We start from the raw sequence: 12887 nt of genomic DNA on the forward strand, positions 1-12887 counted from the left end.
ACAGAGAGAAAAACCAGTGAGAAAGGATTTTTTTTCAAATCGTTCGCTGCTACCATCTCAGGCTCTAATGGGCCGGCCCGAATATTGTGTGAGCGATCAACAACCTAGACACTAAACTAGAGCAGGCGCGTCCACTGCTACAAATCCTACGGCGTACCCTAAAAAATAGAGCTCTGCATCGTCAGATGCTCTAGAAACACAAGTATGAATGGCTAGATGGAAACGTCGTCTGCGTGTCGTCTAAAAGCTATCGGCTGTATAGTGTATAGCAGTACTCAAAAAAGACTAATCCCACAGCTACACAGGTGAATGATGCTAAACTAAAACCAAAGCCCTTCCAACAAACGTTTCACAGCCTTTATGCAGCAAACCACGGCACCAATCTTGACGCGGAGACCGACGGCAACAGATGTGCCGGTACGTAGCGTTACCGCTAGAATTTCCACTTTCAGGCACGCAGGCGATACGCAGGTCCCAACACAAGCAATGCTATACGCACAGACTGTGTTTCACGGGATCAACGGACCGACCTACTTGGCTGGTTTTGATTGGATGGAATTAAAGTGAAGATTAGTTTGAAAACTGCCTGTAAAGGCCTGTAAAATGCCCGTGTGTTTAGAATTTTCGGTCCCAACACTGACGCATATTTTGGGGCGTGTGGGTGGACCGTGGAGTACTTGAATGGAAGTATACCATTGGTATACGTGCGTGCGACCCACTCGCTGTGTGCGTCGGCGAGGGAGTACTACTACGTTGACCCTCCATGAGTGCTCCGCATGACCCTATTTCTTCAAGTTATCTCAAAGCTAGTGCTTTCCATGACTAACGTCCAGCCCTCAGGAAAACCCCAACTGTCCAATTCTATAATCCGGTACACGGGCGCCTATCATTGTGCAACGTATCCCTCCATAAACAATTTCTAAACTCCTTGTCCCTCTCCCTCAGGTCACCTCCACAGTCTTCCATTGCTCAGACCAAAAGATCACACAACCTTCCATCCAAGAACTCACAATCCAGGAGGCATGTCTTGGGCTGAAACCATGCTGCTGTTCCTCCTCTTCGCGCTCTCCATTCCCCCTTCCTCCCAAGCTTGGTCCGTCGATTATCCGAGCCCCATCGCCAACGTTCCTTCCCACTGGACCAACAACAACGCCACCATCCCCTACAATGCGACATACGCCGACGGCTCGACGAGCAGGGCCATCCTCGTCAGGCAAAACCCCGCCGGGTATGCCCCGTCCTTCGCCTGCGGCTTCATCTGCGCCGCTCCCTGTGACGGCGCTTTCCTCTTCGCGGTCTTCTCCGTGTCCATTGGCGGTTCCAGCACCAGCGCCCCAGCCAACACCACCGCCGCACCGAGGGTCGTGTGGGCGGCCAACAGGCACCATCTGGTGAAGGAGAATGCGTCCGTCCAGCTCACCAAGGACGGCAATCTCATACTCCGAGACTTTGATGGCTTGCTGGTCTGGTCCACAAACACATTGCATGGCCCCATCGTCGGTGTGAATCTTGCTGATACTGGGAACCTGATCCTCTTCGATGTGATGGGGAAGACGGTGTGGGAGTCATTTGAGCACCCTACCGACACGCTCCTTATTGGGCAGTCGCTGAGGCAAGGGAAGAGGCTCACTTCAGCTTCCTCAAACTTGACTCAAGGTCAGTTCTACCTCACCGTGCTTGACCATGGCCTCTATGCTTTCGTCGATGCAGATACCCCGCAGTCCTACTATCAGAAAAAATTCAATGTCACCGATGCAGTTGTTCAATCAAAGATTAACATTTCCTCTGATGAAGCAAAGAATGTCACCGCCTACATCTCCTTGTTACGAGGCAGCCTCTCAGCATTTGCCAGCTTAAACAGCACACGCATCAAGTTATTCGATATGTCCCTGCCATGGCCATCTTCAGCACAGCTCATGAGTCTCGAGGATGATGGGCACCTGCGCCTTTATGGCTGGAACGGTCTCTCATGGAAGTCTTTGGCTGATGTTCTGAATGTGGATCCAGAGGAATGTGCATATCCAACAGTGTGTGGTGAGTATGGGATTTGTTCAGAGGGACAATGTAGTTGCCCAGCTGCAAGTTCTGGAGACACACTTTTTCGTCAGCTGGATGATCGGCAACCTAATCTGGGCTGTTCCCCAGCAACTCCATTGTCATGTGACTTGATCCAGTATCAACGGCTTTTGCCTCTCCCAGATGTCACATATTTCAATTTTGCAGATGATTGGACTACTGATGAAGAGAGTTGCAAGGGCACATGCTTGAAGGCCTGTTCATGCAAAGCTGTCTTCTTCCGGCATCAAAATGACTCTTATGGTTCTTGTTACCTGATGCCAAAACTTTTTTCACTCATGCATTACAAACATGGAACCATTGGATATAACTTATCTGCATACATCAAAGTGCAGATGTTACCTCCACCGTCATCGAGTAAAGGCTTGAATGCAACTGCTTACCATGTTGGTGTTCCTGTTCTAGTAGTACTCATCTGCGTGCTCCTTCTCTACATCAAAAGGGCAATAACAAAGAGGATGCAGGAGGAGGATCCGTTTAAAGGGATTCCTGGGATGCCAACACGGTTCTCCTACAAACAGCTGAAAGAAGCAACAAACAACTTCAGCAAAAAGTTGGGGCAAGGAGGATTTGGTCCAGTATATGAGGGAAAACTTGGAACTGTCAAAATTGCTGTTAAATGCTTGCAGGACATTGGACATGGGAAGGAAGAATTCATGGCCGAAGTTATCACAATTGGCAGTATTCATCATATAAACCTTGTTAGATTGGTAGGTTACTGCTCCGACAAATTGCACAGGCTCCTAGTTTATGAGCATATGAGTAATAGTTCTCTGGATAAATGGATCTTCAGAAAAAATCAAAGTGATTCACTCAGTTGGGCATCTAGATACAGGATTATACTTGATGTTGCCAAGGGCTTAGCCTATCTTCATGAAGAATGCCGACAGAAGATTGTTCACCTCGATATCAAGCCTGGAAATATCCTCCTTGATGACAAGTTTAATGCAAAGATATCTGATTTTGGTTTAGCAAAGCTCATTGATAGGGATCAAAGCCAAGTCATGACCAAAGTTAGAGGAACAAGGGGCTACTTAGCACCAGAGTGGTTGACATCAACGATTACTGAAAAGGCCGATATCTACAGCTTTGGTGTTGTTGTGCTGGAAATCGTGAGCCGGAGAAAAATACTGGATGATACTAAGCCTGAAGGGAGCACCAATCTGATTAACCTACTGCAGGAGAAAATCAAGATCGGTCAGGTCCTGGATATAGTGGAGAATCAGAATGAAGACGTTCAATTACATGGTGCAGAGATGAAAGAAGTAATCAAGCTTGCAGTCTGGTGCTTGCAGCGCGAGTGCACCAAGCGACCAGCCATGTCACAGGTCGTGAAGATCTTGGAGGGTGCAATGGACATAGAGACCAATGCCGGTTCTGAGATAACTAGCAGAGATGACATTTGTGAAGCTTCATCCCCTCTGTCCCCGGTGCCAGTGTCAGCAACAGCAAGGTAAAATGCTTTAGAAAATGTAGGAAAGAACGAGACTCTTCGAGAAAATATTGTAACTATTGTGTGTCATGCTTTATAGTTTGTTTGTTAACATACGTACTGTATGAATAAATATATATTTTTCTTGACTCTTGACTCATATCATAAAAGCAAATAGCAAGACAAGCAAAGGTAGTTTGATTTTCCGTTCTGTTTTCAACAGTAATATGTATTATGTATTTCGTTGTTAACTTTAGTGAATCGTATACTCTATAAATGTATGTATCATTCTCCTACTTTTTCACAATAGCAGAATATATTATGCTTTTTTTTCACAGCATTTCTCGAAGCAAATTTCTTAGTATTTTCAGGTTCGACATCAATTTTTCCATTTCTGCTCCATCCTTGCCTTTCATGCCAATTTCTTCATTACTACCACCTTCAACAATCAATTGCACATGGAAAACGAACAGATTGTAATCTTTTCTAACAAATAAACTATGGAAAAGGACCACAAACATCAAAAGATCTTTAAGACTGGCAAGGAACAAACAGGTTTAACCTTTTCTAACATATAACTAACTATCAAAGGCACGCCATAACAGCCAGCTATTTCCCCTTCCTAAACCCTCTTTGACAAACTATATCAAGCAACAGCACACATGTCTTGCTGTCTATTATATTATTGTTTTTTCTCATCAAAGAGACACCACATACGAACATCAAAACGCATATTGCAAGGCTACAACTTAGCATCATCTGTTCTTATGTATCATCTGAAGGAAGAAATAGGTTAGCCATCTTTTCAAAATTTTGAGGGAGCAAAACAAAGAGATAAAAGATCTGTACCACAACAAAAGCACTAATAGAGAACACATAGCTGATCTTTTTTTGAGCAGTTTTGGTGAAGACATCATCACCTTGTTCAAAAAGTAGTATGGGTTTAGCAAATCTAAATAAATTTAGGCCCTGAATAAGGCTTATAGTAGAATTTCAATGTTAGTAGAAAAGAATTGTTCTGGGCTTCTGGCATGAATCATAGATAGGCAATTCGTTAAACTGTAACTCAGTGTCTGGTAGTACTAAAATAGGCATATGGTCACGTATTTATTACATAAATCAGTAAAATGTTAAAATGCATGTCAATTCCCACAAATCAACCTAGGAAACATATGAAGGATAACCAAATAAGCTGGGTCACGGCTGTCATTGTCGAGGTGCTTACTGCCTCTCCTGCCGCCTCCTGCCCATCCCAGTCAATGACAACCCTGACGTCTCCTTCCAGGCAGTGTGGGTGTGGCCTGCACCGCATCCAGATCCTAGTTAAGAGAGGCAAAACTATGTAACAATATGATTATTTATTAGGATCAGAAATATTTTTCTGAGTGACAAACTCAACATCAGCAATCCCTGTGAAAAAGAAAAAGAAAACTTTACATCTGCAATGTAAGAAATGATAAGTACCATGATTACAACTGATATGTTGCATCAGCAAATATACAACAGAAAAGTGCATGGTCAACTAACTGGGATACAAATATTGTACCAGATGAGGTGAATACACCTGCAATTATAAGATACAAACATCAGGTGTGAGCTTACTGGAATGCTAATGCTGCAACGAACAAATATAAAATTCCCAAACATACAGGTTCCATTATGACGCTGCTAATTTAACCTAACTATTACCAACAGAGAAAATAATGAGGAGCCACTCGGAACTCAGACCCGGGCAGGGTTGGGGCGGTGAGGACCAGCAGGTCAATGCTGCTGCAGGCGGGAGGGCACGGGATTCATTTACATACGACCTATTGGTAGGGAGCCTACCGGGTGAGAAGATTCAAATGCCGTGGTCGCCGGCCGGAGTTGGGGAAGAAACCATCTACATCCACGCTGTGCCGCCCGGGAGGACGCTCCGATAACGTAGCCGCCGTCCGCGCGTGGTCGGGCGCCTTCTGGCATGAAGAATCGACGAGGAAGGGCCGGAGGCCAACGAGTTGACCGGCATTGGCGGGGTGGGCGTTCCGGCGGCGAATCTGGCAGCAGACAACCCCGTGTCGTAGCAGATGCAGAGGGCGGCGAATTGTCAGATTTTTTTTTTGATAAACTCGGCGAATTGTCAGATGGCAGGAGCTGAATCTCCTCTTCTGATTTCTGAATGAACACTGGAACCAGTTCAGTTATCCGACGGTCTAGGCAGCTCCCATCCAACGGCTGAGAATCAGCCTGGCAATAGTGGATCATACTCAAAGCAGCGCGACTTCAAATGTTCCGAATAAGACAAGAGGAGCCTGGGATGATCTACTGCCTCTTGAACAGTAATAAACTTTAAAAAAATTCAAATAAATCTGTTTTTACCGAGCATGCAAACTTTCGTGGTGAGATGACAATCAAGAGGCCCTAGACAAAAATAGTCTCCAAAATGTCTTTTTTAAAGCAACTCCAACGGCCCGACCCAAACGGACGTTGTTCGTTTGGGTCCGCCGTCCGCCCGGCGTCCGTGCTCAATTAGATTTGGGTCGGCAGTGCGTCCAACGCGACGACCCATTTCATGACCGTACGCGCTGGTTTTGGTGCTCCAGCGCACGGGAAAGGTTCGCGCGCTGGTTTTGGTGCGGCCGGCGCTCGTTATAAGAAGGCGCTCCCTCCACACTCCGTCCGCTGCCCACTCGTCTCGCCTCCTCACTAGCCTCGCCGCCTCTGTGCCACCATGTCGATGCGCCGCCTGGGTGCTTCGGATTTTCGCGGAGTCCGCGAGCGCCGCTCCGGCGCCTTCTCCTCCGAGATCTGGTTTGGCGAGAAACGCCTCATTCTCGGCACCTTCGACACCGCAGAGGAGGCAGCCCGCGCGCACGATGCGGCGGTGTGGCGCCTCCTGATGCCTCATCGGGAGATGAATTTCCCCGACGTGTCGAGCCAGCGGGCGCAGGATCTCGTGCCTCTCCCGCGGCTTTTCGCTGGCAAGGATCGTCGTGACCACCGAAGGCAGCAGCGTCGCGTCGCCATCGCCGAGATGGACGCGGAAGCCATGGTGGTGTGGTGTGAATGCTTTCCGCAGGACATCGTCGACGAGCGCCAGTTCTACAAGCAAAGGAGGGCGGAGAGGGAGGCGAGGAGGACGGAGCGAGCCGCCTATCGGGGGGACAAACGTGCACGGAAGCAGACTGTTCAATTGAACCTGAAGTTAGGAAAAGCGTCGTCCTGGGACTCCGAGGATGAGCGGTATCCTGACGCCTACATTCAGACGTCGGAGAAGGACATTACCGAGTCGGAGTCAGAAAACGACGAGTAGTTCATTTTTTTATCTGTCTATGCTACAACTATCTATGTATCTTTTTCTATCGAAAAAAATTGCCAGCGATGTCGGTGACGAAGCAGGCGGGCGACGGTATGCTGTTGGATGGGGTGAGGCCAATGTGCCACCGACCAGCGGGCCCGGGGAAGAGAGAGGGCGAGCGCACGCACATCCGTCTTATGTCCGCGCCGACGCAAATCCGGCTCAAAAATGGGTCGGGAATGGGTCGGCAGACGAACCAAAGCGGACGCGCATCCGTTTGGGTCGGCGCATTGGGCCGTTTTTTCTGTCCGTGCCGACCCAAACGAACGGCGGCGGACAAAATGGATTGCCTCATTGGAGTTGCTCTTAGAAGTCTCTTCATAGCTGATTTTGCACGCTCCTTACATACTTGATTATCTTTTGTCTAGAGCTCCTCAAATATCACTTCACCATAAAAACTAGTAGAACGCTCGTGCGTTGCTACGGGCTATAATGTGTATATATATATATATATATATATATATATATATATATATATATATATATATATATTTGAGTAACTCAACAACAATGTCATGTAAACCTCCCCTCTCTCCGCTCTTCCTCTCTCTATATATCTCCATCTCTCCCTTCCTCCGCTCACCCTTCATCTCACTCTCTCTTACTCCTTGTAGCCGCCAGAGGGGATAGACATGGATGTCCAGCGTGTTGCATGGGTAGAGTTGGGGGATACAAGAAGAATAGAGGACTCCATAAAGATTCCCCGCTAAATTTTTTTGTACTCAGCATCATCCTATTTTTTATTTTAACTGATATATCCAAATTTTCTATATTTTATAAAATGACATTAACAACGCTTCTTCATCTCAAAATGGACAGCAACTGCATCATCATTATCAGCCATCACATCCAATCCCATCTCTGCCTCTCTCTGCCATGCGCCTGCGACTGCGCCCACCACCTCACCCCGCTACTCAATGCTATTATGTGTTCACAGTATGGTCAGACATAAACTAAGCATTGTGACTTGTAAAATACTCGCCCATTAAGAAATGAAATATGCCTACTAAATAGTTTTTCTTTAGTTTACATTAGTGAGGCCTCACATGAATATTGCTTTGTATCAACAAAAACTCCATCATACAATAATTAAGGGAGGTAGGCTACATGCTTATATTTCACCTCAGAAAGGATTAAAGAATCGTCTTCAACATAAATGCTACCTGCCAAATAAAAGACATGATACCCGCAAAATAAAAGACACGTCGAAGAGGAAGGTTGTAGTTACATATGATGCCATCTAATACTTGTATATGACCATGATGTAGTAAACGCTCTACAATGTTGAGCTCATTTTTGACGTTGAACTTGTTGATATCATCCCGCAGATGTTACACCATTCACAAATGCAAGAAAAGCTCAAGGCACTGAAATCAGCTGAGGTGATATAGAACCCATGAGTACAAATTAAATGGCATAGATGTCGTATGAATTGGGTTTCTCACCTTGAGGCAATGGTTGAGCATAGAGGTGAGCTTGTTGATGACCTTCCTACAGATCTTGAGGGCAGAGCCATCGACAGCATCCTCTAACGACATCTATGCTCATCGAAGCCGGTAGCGTTCTTCGTGCGCTGCTCAAGGCGAGCGGCGGACTTGATAAGAACTTTCTTGTCCACATGCTTCAATGTGGCTCGTGTTGCTACAAGAGGAGTAGGGGCAACAGATATATAAATATACATTACTCAAATAATTTACACTCCAATATAATAGAGCCATCGCCCTTACCTTAAATATTTGCCTGCATGAACCATATAATACTACAGAAATTAGGCAAGTCAACACCAAATCCACAACATGGCGACATTATTCAACACTCACAAATGTACATATACATAACTAAGTTCACCAAGGATGTATATACCATAGTTTGTTTATCCAACAAATCGACATTTTAAACAACCTTTGTAGCATATAACCTTTCTCTTTCTCAAGATATTGTCAGTTCAATTGAGGCTTAGTGCTTTATTGAAAGCTGTCACGTAGACCATCACTTTAACAAGGTCATACTAAATATGTTGCTATTAATGACTTTTCACATGTTGTATGATCCCTGGTATCTTCTATATTTAAATAGCTACCCCCTCTAACTATTTCTCTCAACATGCAAGCATGCCGCATCATCACATAACATGCATGCGAAAAGGCCCACCCCACTACTTAATTTCCAAAGTTACATACAATCATCAACGTGCGGGGTGTCACTTAGTATATTAAACATCAGAATGCTACCAACATACTTAATTTCCAAAGTTACATACAATTGATTTCTCAAATTTTCTCAGGGTACAATTCTTCTAAAGATCACAGAAAAATACACAAGCATTAAAAACCATAATACATGACTTCTATTAGTTTTTGTGCCAGAATTAGAAACAAATCACTTCCATTCTTGTGTATCATGGCAAATTGGCAATGGCTCACCTCAGCTCGATGTCGTCCTCCGTCTTTGTGATGTCACTCCTTTTGGTTGTTGCTTCTACAATCATCAACGTGGTAAGCAGCGCTGCTGACCACAATCCTCACAAAAAAGAGCAGCGCCTGGCATTCATGAACCTAATAACGAATCAAATCTGACATTTGTCAATTTTATCAAAATGTGGAGCATGAAACTACAGGATAAAATTATAAAATTCTTTCCATGAACCAAAAAAATATGGGCCTGTAGCTGGAGATGAATATATTCCAATTATCATAGCTGTGACTGAGAATCTGAGATAGATGACGTACTGACGTATGTGCCGGCCGACCGGCACCTCCGTGGAGAGTGGCAGCACCAACATGAATGATATTAACGGAGATTGGTTGGTCGCAACCTGGATGGGTTGAACACTCTCCCTCCCTCCTCCGCCTTGTCATCCTTGCTACTCGCGTTTGCCGTGACAATCGCACGCCTCTGGATCTTGGAGCTGCGTACATGCATGGAACTGAAAGGCAGGAGGAAGGCAGCAAGACAATCACGTGAAAGGGAAAACATCCCTTGTTGAAGTCTTTGATGTAATTCAGGTCCGACAACAATAATGCAAACCTTCACATCAAAGTTAAGGTATTAACAATTATTATGTAGAAACGTGTTTACAACAAAGTACTTCAATAGTGGAGCAAGCTGAGCAAAGTATCCCACTTATGCGGGATATGGATCGTTTTGCAAGGACACACATACAAAATATGTGCAGAGAGGGCGATTGGGCTAAGAGAAAGGCAATGGCGGCTTACTGTGGGCTCGCATTTGCATGCGCGTTGCTCCTGCTGCATGGAGATGAACGACTCCTGCTTGGCTGAGACATGAAATCCTTTTCCTCTCTCCCCCTCTGCATCTGCAATTGTGCAATCTGTTTTCACCAAGAAAAATGCGCCAGGATCTGAACCTTGATCTAAATCCAAGGTGAATAGAATGTGACGAGATGGGTGGAGAGTAATTAGCACTAAATTATAGGGTAACCAACCAACTAATTTGTTTCTACTACAAGAAGATCAAGGGAGATGCAGGTATCAATAACATGCATAAAAGTATTTCTTAAAACTAATCATGCATAAAAATCAGCTTTCAGTATTACATACTTCCACCTCCTTCATATGCTCTACAACTTTGCTTTTACTGCTAGATCAAAGTCTCAATTGTTTAAACCCAGTTTTGATTTTAAACATTTATATTCAGATTCTAGTTAGTAGTTCCATTAGCCAGAAACTAATTCTTCAATCCACACATCATTCACTGATCTCAGGAGTAGGTAGAAGTTTACCTCAAAGTGAAGACAAAAGATTCACATGACCTCATTAAATTCTTGGTCCAATATTCATGCTCCACTTCTTTTCTGTTTCTTCTCCATTTGTTATCGGCTAAGATGACGCAGTAACATATCGCGAGAATCTGCTCCTATGCTTCCCGATCCTCAATTCTTCTTTCCTTAGACCTTGCCTGATTTTTCATCTAACTGAGACGATCAAATAGCATCAGCTTTGCACAACTTGCAAATAAGATATGAACTACAGTATTAATGAATGTGTTGATACAATAAACATGAGAACAGACAGGGAGGAGCTCAGAACAGATCCTTGTGCTCGTTGAGCTCCTAGCTCTGGGAGTCGTCCAATGCAAATCAAGTGAAATTAGGAAGCAATGTTACTCGGATGTAAAAGAACAGTAGTAAAAAGTTCAGACGCCTTAGATTGAAAAATAGAGATACTTCTAATCATAATTTAGCATGCAACCTAGAGTAGCCCATATGTTGAATATAAGTGCTTGCATTACCTCATAGCATTCTTTTTGATACTCATTCAAAAAGTTGGAGGCTATAACTGTCCAAAAAGATCCACTTCTCCTGAAATATTATACAAACATCACGCTGCTGGCACCCTGATTTTTACTGAAAAAATTTCTAAAACATCATTTTAAACGGGCCATCTCCAACATTTCCGCACAAATATATGGGCTATCATGCTGTAGGTCAGTGATTCGAGTTACCGAAAGAAAATACATCATGGTTTACAATTAAGAAAAATGTACCTGTAGCCATCCAAAAAATGTTAGCTATACATCTGTGCCATGTTAATTCTAAATCGATAGAACCCAATAGCAATTACCTTGAGTCTGTTTGGAAACGACAGCAGCTACCTTCACCAGCAGATAAAGAAAATACTTCTGTACTAACTGGAGGGCCGACTTCACGTACTATACTAAATGGTTTATAACTAAAACTAAAATGGAACTAATCTACCGGGGCAAATCACAGTACTTTGCTGTATGCATATTAGTATAGTATGTATATCCCAGTGCTGCTGCTACCTTGCAAGCAGAGGCTTGCTTGTCCCGGTTTCAGTACGCCTGCATGCACTGATCGATCAGGTCTAGAGTTCAGTACATCTGCATGCCCGGAGTGGCTGCGTCTCTCGTACGTCTGCATGCATTGATTCGGGTGCTGCAAGATGGGGCGGGGCGGGGTGGAGGTGTCCCGTTGGCGGCAGCCACTTCAGTATGGTGGAAGACGGCGACAGCGTGAGACGCGATCCGGGTGATGGCTGCGGCGAATGCACAAGCACGACGACGGAGAAGGAGATGGGCTCCGATGGCGGACGACCGGTGAGGCGAGGTCCTCCCGTTCAATGTGTGATTGATGCACGATTGATACGTGATTGATGCCATTGATTGGCGAGGGTGTGGGCCGCTCTGCGGGGCGTCACTGGAAATCCGCGACGGCGGCGGCGGCAGCTCGTCTTTGATCTCAACGGTGGCGAAGAGGACCGCGAAGGCGGCTGGGGCGTCCTTGTCGATCGACGTAGGAAACATATCGAGGGGAATGTGTTGTACATGGAAAGGTTGAATTCTGATTTGTGATTTTTGAATCTGTTGGGAATGTGTTGGCCAAGGTATGAAGCGAAGCGAAACCAAACAACAACTCCTTCATTAGGAGTAGAGATATACCCGTGGCTAATTCTCCTTATGCAAACAACCACTTAGAAAAGGCAAAGGTCGATGCATTAGGAAAATTAAGATTTGGAATTGATTGTCATAAAACTAAATTTTATTGATTAGTAACGTGCTATCAGTTCCTTCCCGTTTATAACGTGTCTAGTTAGGAAACTTTGGAAAGGTTAGGAAAGTTTTTATTGTGAAGGTAAAAAAACAACTTGATGAGATATGGTGGTGAGATGTGAGACGAAAATAAACCAGACGAAAATAAACCAGACGAAAGTAAACCGTGGACGCAATCCTACCAACTCAGACATTAGGAGTAGAGAGTGATTGATGCACGATTGATACGTGATTGATGCCATTGATTGGCGAGGGTGTGGGCCGCTCTGCGGGGCGTCACTGGAAATCCGCGACGGCGGCTCGTCTCTGATCTCAACGGTGGCGAAGAGGGCCACGAAGGTGGCTGGGGCGTCCTTGTCGATCGACGTAGGAAACAGATCGAGGGGAATGCGTTGTACATGGAAAGGTTGAATTCTGATTTGTGATTTTTGAATCTGTTGGGAATGTGTTGGCCAAGGTAATGAAGCGAAGCGAAACCAAACAACAACTCCTTTATTAGGAGTAGAGATA

At 44.9% G+C, this 12887-nt stretch overlaps 2 protein-coding genes across 2 annotated transcripts; both read left to right on the forward strand.

Moving 5' to 3' along the window:
- The first annotated feature begins 716 nt into the window (after positions 1-716).
- LOC147986498 (G-type lectin S-receptor-like serine/threonine-protein kinase SD2-5) lies at positions 717-4808 on the forward strand. Its single transcript, XM_087544800.1, has one exon. The coding sequence runs from the start codon at positions 1023-1025 to the stop codon at positions 3531-3533; it is 2511 nt and encodes an 836-aa protein (XP_087400926.1). The 5' UTR covers positions 717-1022; the 3' UTR covers positions 3534-4808.
- A 1410-nt stretch (positions 4809-6218) lies between these two features.
- On the forward strand, positions 6219-6800 carry LOC147986499 (uncharacterized). The gene has a single exon (XM_087542031.1). It carries the CDS (start codon positions 6219-6221, stop codon positions 6798-6800), a length of 582 nt encoding a protein of 193 aa, XP_087398157.1.
- The last annotated feature ends 6087 nt before the right edge of the window (positions 6801-12887 follow it).

The sequence above is a fragment of the Triticum urartu genome, chromosome 2A, assembly GCF_056163025.1.
Source record: "Triticum urartu cultivar PI428250 chromosome 2A, HENAU_Tu73, whole genome shotgun sequence".
Taxonomy (NCBI): Eukaryota; Viridiplantae; Streptophyta; class Magnoliopsida; order Poales; family Poaceae; genus Triticum; species Triticum urartu.

What these genes read in the sequence shown, in the direction of transcription:
- LOC147986498 (XM_087544800.1), top strand. Translation starts at nt 1,023, where the DNA reads ATGTCTTGGGCTGAAACCATGCTGCTGTTCCTCCTCTTCGCGCTCTCC.
- LOC147986499 (XM_087542031.1), top strand. Translation starts at nt 6,219, where the DNA reads ATGTCGATGCGCCGCCTGGGTGCTTCGGATTTTCGCGGAGTCCGCGAG.